Source organism: Candoia aspera, chromosome 13, assembly GCF_035149785.1.
Source record: "Candoia aspera isolate rCanAsp1 chromosome 13, rCanAsp1.hap2, whole genome shotgun sequence".
NCBI classification, from domain to species: Eukaryota; Metazoa; Chordata; class Lepidosauria; order Squamata; family Boidae; genus Candoia; species Candoia aspera.
In genome coordinates this window covers 20,890,966-20,904,036 of record NC_086165.1, presented here as the reverse complement: position 1 = coordinate 20,904,036, position 13,071 = coordinate 20,890,966, and the positions used below count along the sequence as shown (strand labels likewise).

General features: G+C 43.0%; 1 protein-coding gene across 1 annotated transcript in view; it reads right to left on the bottom strand.

Moving 5' to 3' along the window:
• IQCH (IQ motif containing H) overlaps window positions 1–13,071 on the bottom strand; it is an 89,083-nt gene that overhangs the window by 27,162 nt on the left and 48,850 nt on the right. Inside the window, exon 15 of the mRNA XM_063314342.1 lies at window positions 70–190. Coding sequence (XP_063170412.1) covers window positions 70–190 — 121 coding nt within the window. The remainder of the gene's footprint in view (window positions 1–69; window positions 191–13,071) is intronic.

The following is a 13,071-nucleotide window of genomic DNA, read 5'->3' as shown; positions in this document are numbered from 1 at the left end:
TGAGAACAAAGTACTGGTGGTATAATTATCCCTGATAGCACTTAGCAGGAACTTAGCAGTCTTATTTACCTTGACTCACAAACGTTTGGAGGAATTTCCCCCATGTAGGAAATCGTTTCTCGCTGACAGCCCGCGCGTGCTGTGTTAAAAGGCCCGGCAGCTCCTGAGAGAGCCTCCCCAAAGCTGGTTCCTGCAGAAACAAATTAAATAGAACCACAAGCAATTTTACTGCAGAAATGAAAACGGCTTGTGGGGTGATTAAAAACCAGGCCTCCAACAGGCAGTGTGGTTACTGTTTAACCACAGCCAGAAAGTCTTTTTTAAATGTTTCTCATATCTTCTTTCATGTATCTGGGAACTTTGGGGGGGGGGGTTCTTCCCCCTCCAGCAATCTCTCCCTTAAAAAAGAAAGAAATCTATCACGTATTTCTTTTTTAGCAGAAAATTGAACAACAAAAACAGGGAATTAAGAGATTAAAACCATTTATATTTGTCTATCGGGGTAACAGTAACTCTATTTACTTCCCTTTAAAAGATATTATCTCTGCCCTCAAAAGCTTTCCCTCACTCGATCCTGGGGGTTCACCTCCATTTGCTGACCAAACAGGCGTGGACAAATATCCCCCAACCTGCTGCCCTCCACAGAGCTTTTATGTGCACCCACTTACTCCCCCAAGCCCCCAGGCAACACGCCTGAAGACAATGAGGTTGGGGAGACCACTTTCGACCTCAGCACTTGGCTTGGCTCCGATGCCATCTCCTCCGCTGTTATCCTACCTCACAAGCCACCGCTGACCTACATTGTCTTAGTTGCGGGTCTGGCATCAAAACTGCCCTCAATTAAATCAAAGACCACGTAGGTGAAACTAGGACCAGTTGCGTGCGTGGCAGAGGGATGCTGCGGCAAGAGTCAGGCCATGTAGGATGCTTCCCAAGTGCCTGAAACGACCACGGATTTGTGCACACACACAAAAAGGCAACGACCCAAGCCCAGGTGTCAACTTCATAGTTTCTATCAGGCCCCACAGCCCGAGAGCTGAGCAAGCACATCAAACTTGAGAACTTTGTGCGTTATGTTCCGGGTCACTCTTCTCTCACCACTTCACAATCACTTCGTCTTTTCCCTTGAGCCTTTTTCCTTCTGCTTCACGACCCCTTGAAATTAGAAATGTCCCATGCTCCAAAGAGGACTAATTGCCCCCTTCACACCAGTCGTGGGACTCAGTTCTTGCTCCTCTTGACTGGAACAGACGGGTGAAACCTCTCTCCCACTCCTTTTGTTCCCTTGCTGAAGATGGGCTCGTGTCCATTTTTAAACACTTTGTGTTGGGGACGTGTGCTTTGTCCACTGAAGATGGCAGGTAAGGAAATCTGCTCTTTTGTGTTTATCAAATGGCAGCTTCTGAATTTCAAACACATTTTTGGACTATATGGAAACAGAACAGCACCCTCTTCAGCATGTGGCTTGGTTAACTTATTTGGGACATCTACTGCCCATAGATAGAAAGTCCCTGAACACAGCCAAATCTGTGAACAGTATCTGTAAAGATGCAAGAGGGAAGGCTCCAGGAGATTATATGCCATTCAGTCTTCCTTTAATCCAGGGGAAAAAGAGAAAACAGGAGCGATACTAGTGTATTGCTCAACAAACCTTGATCAGTACAGTTTCTGCAAAGGGAGGTTCTATCTCATGGGATTATAACTCTTTAAGGGAATTAACTAATTTGCTGGGAGTTGGGCGGCATATTAATCATAGTAATAATAACAACAACAATTTTGTTGCTCAGGAGGTCCTGCATTCCTAGATTTTCAGAAGGCCTTTGGAAAAGTTATACTTTTTAAGAAGTGAGAAGCTATGTGTAAAGGAATGTGTAAGGTTAGTTGCTATCAAGAGCAGCTTTGGGCCACCATGAATGGCCACCTTCTTTAGGCTTGTGACTATTTTCTACATTTGGCAAAGAGAAAATGCACACAGCTACCCTCAGAACTACTTAGGAGGAATGTATTAATAGGCTATAGATCGCAGTGCCATGCAATAGCACTGAACCAGCTGAAAAGGACCATATAGACAAGAGATGGAAGAATGAATGACTTGTGGTTTCTTTCATGTATAACTAATTTGGGAACTAGTGAGAATTAATGATTTCCCATATGGAGTGTAAGAAGGGAAGGGAAGGACTGCTGGGTCCACAGAAATTTGCTTTTCATTGATTAACGCTAGCAAGACATTCTGCCTACAAATCAATACATACCATTAAGTTGCTTTGGTCTTATTTTCATTGAGTTAGGAAAGGCCATTCCATCTAGTCTTTCTGGGTTAGATCCCAGGGCATATATTTATTTCCAGTCGGAAAAAATATCAGATCCTTGTAATGTGCAGTTTTATACCACGACTATTCAAAGGGTTTTTTCTCCCTCCCTTTGCAATTATTTGCAGAAGCGAACATGATCTTACTTTCTAGGTGATTCATTTGATCACGAAGACAGCAACCACAGTAAGAAGACCGTGGGGAAGGCAGATCTGGGTCCACCCATGGCCATCCTGGGTTCTTTCCCAACCCCCTTAGGGGATCAATGTGGGGCATAAAGGAGCAGGTTCACAAAGACAGTACTGAAGGGGAGGAGGAGGACAGGCTGTAGTAATAAAACAAACCAGTAAAAGTGTAGTCTAATTATCTGCAAACAAATGGCTCCTCCATCAATAGTATAAATGTTGATGTATTTCTGGAATGGACTTCTTCCCCATCCCATTTCTAAATGATTGCCATGGTTTAAAGTTCTTTCTGAGAACACAGTGAAGGAAGTTAAATACCTTCCCCCAATTACAGACTGCTCAAGGCTTCAGCCCTTTGAACAGATTAACACACAAAAGATGGAAATTCCCTCCCCTCCAAGGCCTGCCAAGGGTTTGTTTTGTTATTCATTTTTTGTTACTCTCTGGAGCTGCAGTCTATGCAAAAGAGCAAAAACGCAGGAAACGTTTTTGGAAGCAATCAATCACCAGCCACACTTCCGTAGAATTCAAATGTTGCTTTTAGGGCTGAATGCTTGAGTGTGCAACTGAAAATTTTAAAATTAACGAAAGTCCTGATTTTGCCTTTCATGAGAGACACTCTTTGGAAGGTAACATCATGTAAAACAGCTGCCGTTACCAAGTCCCGCAAATGGTTTTTGTATGTAAAATGGCTTTGTAAAATATTTGCTCCATCTGCTGAAAGGAGCAAAAGACAATTTTCCTTGATACCTAATGGCCCATTTCAGCTGGATGGGAAGCGATTTGCCCGTGTAGCGCCTTGCGTTGGACCAAATGGCGAGGGCCCTCCGCAGAATTCGCTTCTTAGGCGGCATTATCTCCCCTCGGCTTCGGCTGCCTCTCATTACCGGCCCTTTGCTCTGAAGCAGCGCACGGGCCAAGGGCGGCCTTTGTCGAAGGGAGGCGCGTCCGTCCGCTGTGCTTCCAGGGCAGGCCCGGCACGCCTATTGCAACGGGGAGATGGCCCTCTCGCAACTTTCCACCTCTTCGTGTTCCTGTCTTTCCACACCGTGTGGGCCGCGTTCTTCTCTTCCGCCATGCTGAGGATTTCAGGATTAGTTAGTTCTTCTGCATTCTGAATTTGCACAAATGCACAAATTGAAAAGGACGCGGCCTCTCGCCCCAGGCTCTGTGGGTGGAACTGGGGCCGATGAGCACTCCGTCTGCAAGCGCCCGTTTGCCTTGCGCCCCCTCCACCTCCATCCGCAGCCAAATAAAAATAAACCAAGAAGGCTCCCCAAACCCATTCCATGAGCTAACGCAGGAGTTGTGGGGGGTTTATTTTGGGGGGTGGAGGGATATTTCAGGGATAAATACTCTGAGATAAACACAGTGGCTTTTTTTCAAAGGAAAAATGCTAAGGAGAAGAGAGAAGCAAAGTCTGCAGCTTTCCAAAGCATTGGCACATGGTTATATTCTGCAGGAGGAAGATCTGAGATCACAGTACTATTGCTAAATCATTCTTACTGCCATTTATTTCGTTTTGGGCAGAGCAGGGGTCTGGGCAATTTATTTTGCCAATGTGCTTAAATTCAAAGCATAACTGTTGCAAAGCTAGCTGATGATAATGTCCTTCGTTAAGATGCAGAAGGCATTTTTCTTTAATTAATAAGCATTGTTTCAGGAAAAGGTATTCTGTTACTTCAATTTCTTAACTTACACTTATGCAAAATCAGAATACTCAGAATCTCCTGCCTTCCCTGCCCCCTGAGAAACAGAAATCCTGATGTTTTAGGATTTATGTTTAATAGAGAATCAGATAGACAGTCTCAGTGCCAAGACGCATGCAAGACACCCTGCTGAAGTTGATGGGACTTGTGCAAATCAACACTTATGTCCCTTTCCTGCCCGTAAAGAAAAAGAATTAGAAACAAATGCAACATCTTCTCAGGACTTCTGAGAATGAAGACTGGCCAAACACTCTCATTTTTATTTCTTCCTCAAGGCTACAGGGCATGTAGCCATGCTTGAAGGCAAAGTCTACAAATGCCAGAACACAACCTCAATCAATCAATCAATCAATCAATCAATCAATCAATCAAAAAACTGCAGAAATTCACTGCAACCTCATAACGAATACAAGGCTCTTTTTTTTTTTAATCATCTCACGGTTAAATTTGCAAATTTGTGTTTAGCTTCTCTCTGCTTCTTCAAATTCAGCAAAATAAACAATTAAATATACTCTACATGTTTTTATGGCAGGCGACATGACGAACAAATTCCTGGTTTCCTTTCTTGATCTTATTTTATCCTCCTCATCTGTGCACTGTTATTGGTAAAAACTGGCAGCGAAATTCAATTGATTCCAAATATTCTGGATCCATATGGCCTCAAACCCTGAAGCTCTGAGGGGCCTCACTGCTGCTTTGTACCATTTGCAAAGACTTCATCCCCAGATGGTAACATTTAAACCCCCTTTTCTCTGCTTTGTACAATAGACCTTGGCACAATTTCAACTGTTTACTCCGGTAATTAACAGCACTGATACCACAACAATTACAACTCCTACAATCTTAACACAATAATGCTATGAATTAGTGAGAGCTAATGGCTGGAAGGTATAGTGGTTCCAGACTGCGAGATCTGTGAATTTTCCCCAAATAAAATAAAAGGTACCAAACAGCACGGCTCTCGGTAGACAATGATTACCTAGTAATTAGTTTACACAAAGCTTCCTATTTAATGGCAAAACGCTGTAATTAACGCGTGACAGAAAATCAAAGGGTGCTTTGTAAGCATATGAAAAATTAACACCGCAGGCCCATAGCTTTATGTACTGATTAGAAGAATATTAAATCAATAGGACATGTAAACCAACAGCTTGCATATCTGATTATTGAAGGTCCTAGGAATTTAACCAAGGGACATAATTGTTGTGCCTTGTTATTTTACTAAGGAATCAGGGAATCACCTGAAACCCAAACACCAGTAGCCGCATTAAATGTAATAATAACCAACTGAGCAACCCCAACACAGCGTGTTTTCTGATGTAATAGGTAAACACAACATGACATCCTATTGACAGCTGTATAGCTGAGACTGGCGGAGGCCTCTTCCGTTAACTAATATAATTTTAGCATCCACTATTAAGTTACATGACTTTCAGATGCAGCTATCAAAATCCTACTGCTGCAAATGGCAGGTTTGTTTGTTTAAGACCACAGTCGGGACTTAAGAGCTAGTCTCCTATGTAACAATGGTACAAAAGCTGTAAAGCCTTTTTGTTGTTGTTGTTGTTGTTCCCCTGCAGCATCTTGTGGAACTTAAGCACAGACCCTGTCCTTAGGCCACGGTTTCTCAGCCAAGGTTCCGTGGCACCCTCGTGTTCCCTGAGAGGTCACTGGGGGTTCCCTGAGAGAGCACGACTTATTAAAAAAATCATTTCGAATTTGGGCAACTTCGCATTAAAGAGGTCAGTTTCATTCTTTATTTTTGAACACTATTAATGCATCTATACAGGCCTACACAGGAAACAAATATAATAATTTGGTAACTTCTGGCCTATATTTGAGCCTGATCGTGCAGGGGTTCCCTGAGGCCTGAAAAACTATTTCAAGGGTTCCTCCAGGGTCAAAAGGTTAAGAAAGGCTGCTTTAGGAGATCAGGGGTAAAGAAACTAATCCTTCTTTCTCCTTTTCCAAAACTATGATGGAGTAGAGTCCGTACATGAGATGGGAGGGGAAATCCAGAGCCCCCCAAAACACTTTTTGTCACTGACGCATCCAATCCAGCTAACGATGGCTGAGAATATTGCTGTTTTAAGCAGAACAGGGGAAAATGTAGACATGAAAACTCCCACAATGAACCAGAAGACACGTTTTCCTTGTATCATTATCTTTCTTTTTCATAACATGCATATGAGGTTAGAAAAAGCCAAATTCATCCAGGGCAAGTTGTCTGAAATGCTTTGCTTTTATATACCAATATATTTTACCTAGTTTATTCTACGTATTCATTATAGCACACCCACATACAAATGAATATGGATAAATGCTCTTTTAGAAAGGAGTTCCACTCTGGTAGAATAAAGTAAGGATGTTTTCAAAGTTTCGGGAGAGAGATCATTCTGTATGCAGGTCTCTCTCTCTGGGGAAATGATCCCGATCCATGATGCTGAATTGGTGGGGGAACTACACTGGCAAAGGGCCTGTATACACAGTCCTGTGTCACAGCTGCGCCTAGTTCTATTTAGCACTCTAGGTTTTATTTATTTTTATTTATTAATCAAATTTATCACTGCCCATCTCCCCCCGAGGCTGAACAAGTTTGGAGAAATCCATCCCCTTAGAGCAGTGTTTCTCAACCTTGGCAACTTCAAGCTGTGTGGACTTTAACTCCCAGAATTCCCCAGCCAGCATGGCTGGCTGGGGAATTCTGGGAGTTGAAGTCCACACAGCTTGAAGTTGCCAAGGTTGAGAAACACTGTCTCAGAGGCTGCACAGATGGGATGATTCATCAACAGTCATGCTCAGGAGCTCTGAGACTTTGCAAAGACTCTTCCCTAGTTTGCTTCTTACACTAAAATGACTGGGGCCACTTATGGGTGTAGAGGCTCCCAAACAAACATTAAACCCTTATACTTAAAACCACAAAGCCTACATTACTTGGCACACAATATTCCCCTGTGAGAAATGACTCATGAGAAACGGCTGGCTGAGGATGAGGGCGCGAGGCGTATTTCCGTGGCCTGGAATCCGAGAATGAAATAACAAGCACTTTGACTTTAAGAATGCACAAACTGCCTTGCTGCCTCATAGCAAAGGTCCATCTGTTTCCTGGAATGCCCAGCCAAATGTCTTTGGAAAGCTCACAGAGAAGAGCATGAAAGTGGCAGCCACCCCCTGTTGCTTCTTTCAAGCATCTGCTACTGAGACTCCAATTCCTACAGCCCCAAGGTCTCCAAAAGCCAGCTAATCTTTCACAGAGACCCACGGCTTCTTATGGACCATTATTTCACTTGATTCCTTTCCAGAAATGGGATGGGCCATTCTTGTCTGTCTTTCCAAGGTGTTTTGCTCCAGTCCCTCTCTCATTTTGTCCCCGTAAGGGTGGAGATGTTTAGAAGTTAGTCCATCAATGGTCACTACAGAAATTCTTAGCAGATTCTCCTTAGCAGATTCTCTCCCCCAAGAGAGCTGGCATGGATGCTGGCTACTGGAACCAAACACCGGGGAGTGAATACAGTTCGTTTGAGATACAAATGGCCATATAAGTCCTTGAACAACCAATATTCTCTTGAATGATGTGCTTTCCAAGCTGAAATCAAGATAGCCAGATGCACTGTATATCCTGGACAGGATGGTCATCATTGAGTCTGGAGGATCCAACAATTGGACTACATTTTAAAATGGAATAGCAACACACAGTAGGAACTCTATAAACTGCTTTATGTTTAATCGGTTGCCCTGCCACATACCGATGAAGGAAAAACCTTGGGATCGTGTCATAAACTGCTATGCAAATGACGCTATTTGTAAGTATTAACATAATTTAGTGCTTAGAGTCATATTCTCATTTCTAATAACTCTACTGGAATGGAGAGTCTTTTGCCATGTACTCTTAGCCTGCAGGATAGTCTTTTATCACAAAGCTGAATTTTTTAATAACCTGCCAGCATATGTTTGGTATCTGGCAGCTTAAGTCGATGACACAATGTCTTCATTATCGAAAGCAGGTCTCCATACTGTAATAGGACATTAAAGCATGCCTATGCTCATAAAGTAATGCTTTGGTATCTAAATGCAGGAACACTACAGGAGCATTCAGTAACAAAGGAAGGTTTTAATCCTCAGCATTCAGTGGCAATACTCAATGGAGACTGCAGTTTGTTTCTGAAGGGAAGATGGATGCTGGGTGAAAAAAGGCTTGAAATGGGAAGGTGAGATAGTTAGAAATCAAGGAACATCACTTTGCCTGTGCCTTTTTCTTTGTTTTGTGTATCATAACCACCCCACGTACAGCTCAGTGGATCACGCGCAATATATTTAGATCTGATGATGCAATGCAGATTGTGATAAGCTGTAGCGCTGACCTAATTAAAAGTGTGTTTCTAAGCAAGCAGAAATTCAGGAGGTGACTGGTAGTACCTTCTCATACAAACACATTTTATCAAAGCACGTAAACCTTCATAAACCACAGCTCATTTCATCAGTTGCAACTTCACAGGATTGTTGTGAGGATAAAATGAGAAGACACCCCCATATGTCATCTGGAGCTCTCAGTGAAGAGAGAGTTTGTTCCAGTAGACTAATTTTAAGAAATTTAAGAGATTTTGTTTGCTTAAGATCATAAAATCATAAAGCCTATCATTTTGCTGGCCTGTTGCTTTGTTTCCATAGTAAAAATAGAAAAAAGGCATCAGTGGTTAAAAAAAAGCCAAACATGAATGATATATATTGATAATTATAATGATAATATTCAGGGCCACAGTGTTGAATTGGATTGCAGATTAAAAGCCCCTTCTCTTATTAAACAGATAAAAATTAATCACCCGATTAATTTAAGTGAAGAAAGTATTAAATCCATGGATGTCATTAAAAAGCAGATGCTTTCATGAGCCACAGCTCACTTTGTCTGATGCATCTGATGAAGTAAGCTGTGCTTCACCAAAACAAGCCGTTTAATAAAATCAGTTTGTCTGAAAAGGTGCTACCAGGCTCCACCCGGTTTTTGGCTCCTGTAGACTAACAGAGCTCTCCTCCTACAAAGCCTTCCAAGAAGGCTGCAGATGTTAACATTCTGTTCCCCTGTTCTGTAGTCTGGGAGGGGGTCACCTGAGCAATTAACACCCACAAATCATCTCCTGGCTCGCCTCACCTCCCCCATGCAAAAGAGGTGCTCAGGGACTTACTGTACAGTATTTGGGATTAGGAATGCAGGTAACTCTTTCGATGTGTCTGGACAAGCACCCAGAATCTATCTGAGGAACTTTCAAACACCAATCTTGTCATTTAACTTCTATGGGAAACTTGCTGTTCAAGACAGTGATTCTAAATTGACCTCCTTCTGTGTGATATCCTTTCAGTTATTTGAAAACTGCTAACTTATCCTCCCTCCTTCTCTTCTCTTCTCAAGGCAAAACATATCCAATTCTCTCAATTCCTCCGTGCGGGACTCAGTTTCCATTTCCTGGATCAACCTTCTTTCCCTTCTCTGAACCTTTTACAGTTTGTCTGAATTGTGTGTTTTCAGAACTCAACACAAAATTTGGGGTGGAGTCTTGGCAAAGGGACATAACCTTCTGTAGCAGGGGCGAACTGATTCCACACTGGTGGAATCATGCTAGGTTTTCCTAGAATCTTCCAATGTTGGAGCAAAATATAAAATGGTAGGTTTATGCGGTACTTTGGATTCAATTTCCAGAAAATGTTTGAAGCATGCAGAAGTGCAAACATAGCACTGGTTTGCAATACTTTGACTTGGGAATGGGAAAAGGAGTGGCCTTGTGGAAATCTAACCCAGTGGGCATGAGAAACAGGAGCTTAGAATTGAGGAACACATAGTCAGAAAAAAGGTCACAATCCTTGCACACCAAAAACTATTTCTAGTTGCTTTTTCCTTAGCAGCTGAATTGGCAGCAGGAAGAGTTGCTATTATCAACCAATTGTCAGGTTTTGGCAATTTACTACATATCCTGCTTTCGAGCACTACATCATTGGAGGTCCATCTCATTTTGATATCCTGGCAATGGGTAGTTAAAAATTAGCAGGACGTTCCCCTGAAATGCATCCTTCTTCCTGCTAAGGAATCTTGTTATTCCTTCCCTTCCAGGCTGATGTCTGTCACCACTACGGGTCGCCTGCAAAGTCCTGCACCGAACCTGGTTTCCTTTGTCCATTAACTTGGCCAGCCAAGCCTTGGTCCTAACACTTCCCAAGGGTGGCAGTCTTCCCAACCTTTTTAAACCAGTAGGCTTATTTGCAATTCGTATTAAGATTGCTTCTGTGGTCTCAGAAGCCACTGTTGGAAATACAATTTATGATTGAGCGTGGTGGTTTGCTTTGCAATATTCAAGCTTCCCGTTCTTTACTTTAACTCACTGAATCTCAAAAAATTAAATTATGTAGGAAAGCATAACTTGCAGGTGCTCACGAGCATGTCAGTAGGAATACCGTTAGCTCCGGGGCCATATTGGGAATTAATACAGCAGCGTCCACAGGGTGGGGTGAAAAAGATCACAGTGGTGGCCATCATAATACGGTTGAACCCCTGCCCTTTTTCATGTGGTTGTGTGATGCGTATAAAAAAGGGGCAGGGCTTGTGTTGCAGGTGCCACCTTGACTCCCTTGGTGAACACCCCTGGATCAATACATTAGGGTGTATTTTGCTCACAAGGAATCCTTCGGTAGGCTTATATTAGGGATCTTTTTTTTTTTGAGATGCTGGAATCAAACTCTTAGAAATCCATGGCATCTTCCTAATAGAAACTTCTGTATACAGTATAATATATGGGTAGTCCTCAGTTAATGATTGCCCTGTTTAGTGACTGTTCGAAATTACGATGGCACCGAAAAAGTAGCTTTATGACCATTCCTCACACTTAACCGTCGCAGTGTCCCTGTGATCGCAATTTGGGCACTTCGCAACCAGCAGGCATTTACAACTGTCACAGCATCCCACAGTCACGTGATCGCCATTTGCAACCTTCATAGCTGGCTTCCGACAAGCAGAGTCAATGGAGAAGCCGGCAGTAAAACTGCAAGTCACGGGGTGTCTCCCTTAATGACCATGGGTGATTCGCTTAACAACCACAGTGGAAGTGAGGTCGTAAGCCCATCTCATTGATGTGATGTCTTGCTTAACGACCACATTGCTTAGCAACAGCGTTCCTGGTCCCAATGTGGTTGTTAACCGAGGACTATCTGTAAAGAAAAACAGGCATTGACATTTTCCAACTTGGCCACCTGTATTCAAAAAAGAGAATGTACCTTAAATTTGCTGATGTAGGTATTCTATTTCTATAGCTGTCCTTGGGATTGGTTTGCTGATTTCTATGTATCTGCTGCAAGGGTATGTCCTAGTTCCAGCTTTACTAAATCCAGCATGGAATTATTATTGACATCAAACCCTAGCAGTGGCTTTAAGTCTTCAAATCAATGCCTCATCTGGCTTGGAAATTCGCTTGCAGATTTTTTCCCCATTAGTTTCCAGGACTACTATACATTCTACATTTTGAATCTGTCAACCTCAACAGCCCAACAGCAGAAGAAATGACATTAAGAAAATGTGGGCATCATAATCCAGTAATTTATGCGTTTGGAAGCTCAGATCTCACACCAATCCCCCTCTAATTCTGAAAACTTCTCTGCACCCAGAGTTGCCATTTCCATTGCACCGAACAGAGCAGTCCACAGAGATCCACAGATGAACCTAAACGTTTAGAGACCAATGGATCCGAGTAATTTATTTTTCTTCCTCTCGCCTCTATTGCATAACAGTTTTTGACAGTTCTGTGGGGTTGTTTGTTTGGCCGGTCCAGTCTGGGGCTGAACGTTCTTAGCGCTCTCACGCACTGTACTAAAAACTATTTCTGTTCTTCTGTCAGACTCTTCTGGCTCAAACGGGGCTGGTATCCGGCACATAAGGAAGGCCTAGGATAGGCTAGTGTGGCAGCTGTGTGGGAGGCGCTGTTTGGGGTGGTGGCAAAACTGGAAGAAGCGGAGGGGTGAGGGCTTCCCGGAGGCGCTTGCGCAGCCCAGCCTTCCTCCCGCAAGGCATCGCGAAGAGCAGCAGCTTCCAACACAAGCTGTGGGGCTGAGATAGGTGGGTGGGGGGAGTTGAAGCAGAGGTAGTTCGCGCAGGGCAGGAGAAGCGTGAGGTCCCGGCCTAACCCCTGCAACTGGGACTGCCGGAACTGTGGTGGCTAAGTGGCATGGTCACGTGACGTTTTGTTTAGCGACTGCTTTGCTTAGTGATGAAAATTCCGGTCCCACTTATGGTCGTCACCTGAGGACTACCTCTAGAGGATGAGAAGGATAAAATGCAGCAGGAGTTGAGCACTGAGGTTCATGACCGGAATAAAATGCTACTCATGTGATGGGTAAATAAGAAGAGGATAATTCCATTAAGATACATTCGTTCAGATAAGACCTCAGGGTTAGGGTTTAAAAATAGTGCACTGTTTTAGTAGGTAAAGGTAAAGGTTTCCCTCGACATGAAGTCCAGTCATGTCCGACTCTAGGGGGTGGTGCTCATCTCCGTTTCAAAGCCGAAGAGCCGGCATTTGTCCGTAGACACTTCCATGGTCATGTGGCAAGCAACAACACTGTTTTAGTACATTGCATAAAATTCTATTGTGTTTTCATAACTTTTTTTCTTTTTTGCCCAAAAGTTTAAAAATACAACATCCTATATAGACTAACAAATTTATTTTAGCAGACACTTTAGAAGACACGTGGACTCTATTCCATGAAAACGTACATGTCATAATATATTTGTTTCTATTGTGACAAATGATGGCAGTTACCAGTCTGGAAAGTTTATACATAATTAATATTGGCCAAGACGGCGGAACAAGAGGCTAACTTTTCAGCCTGATT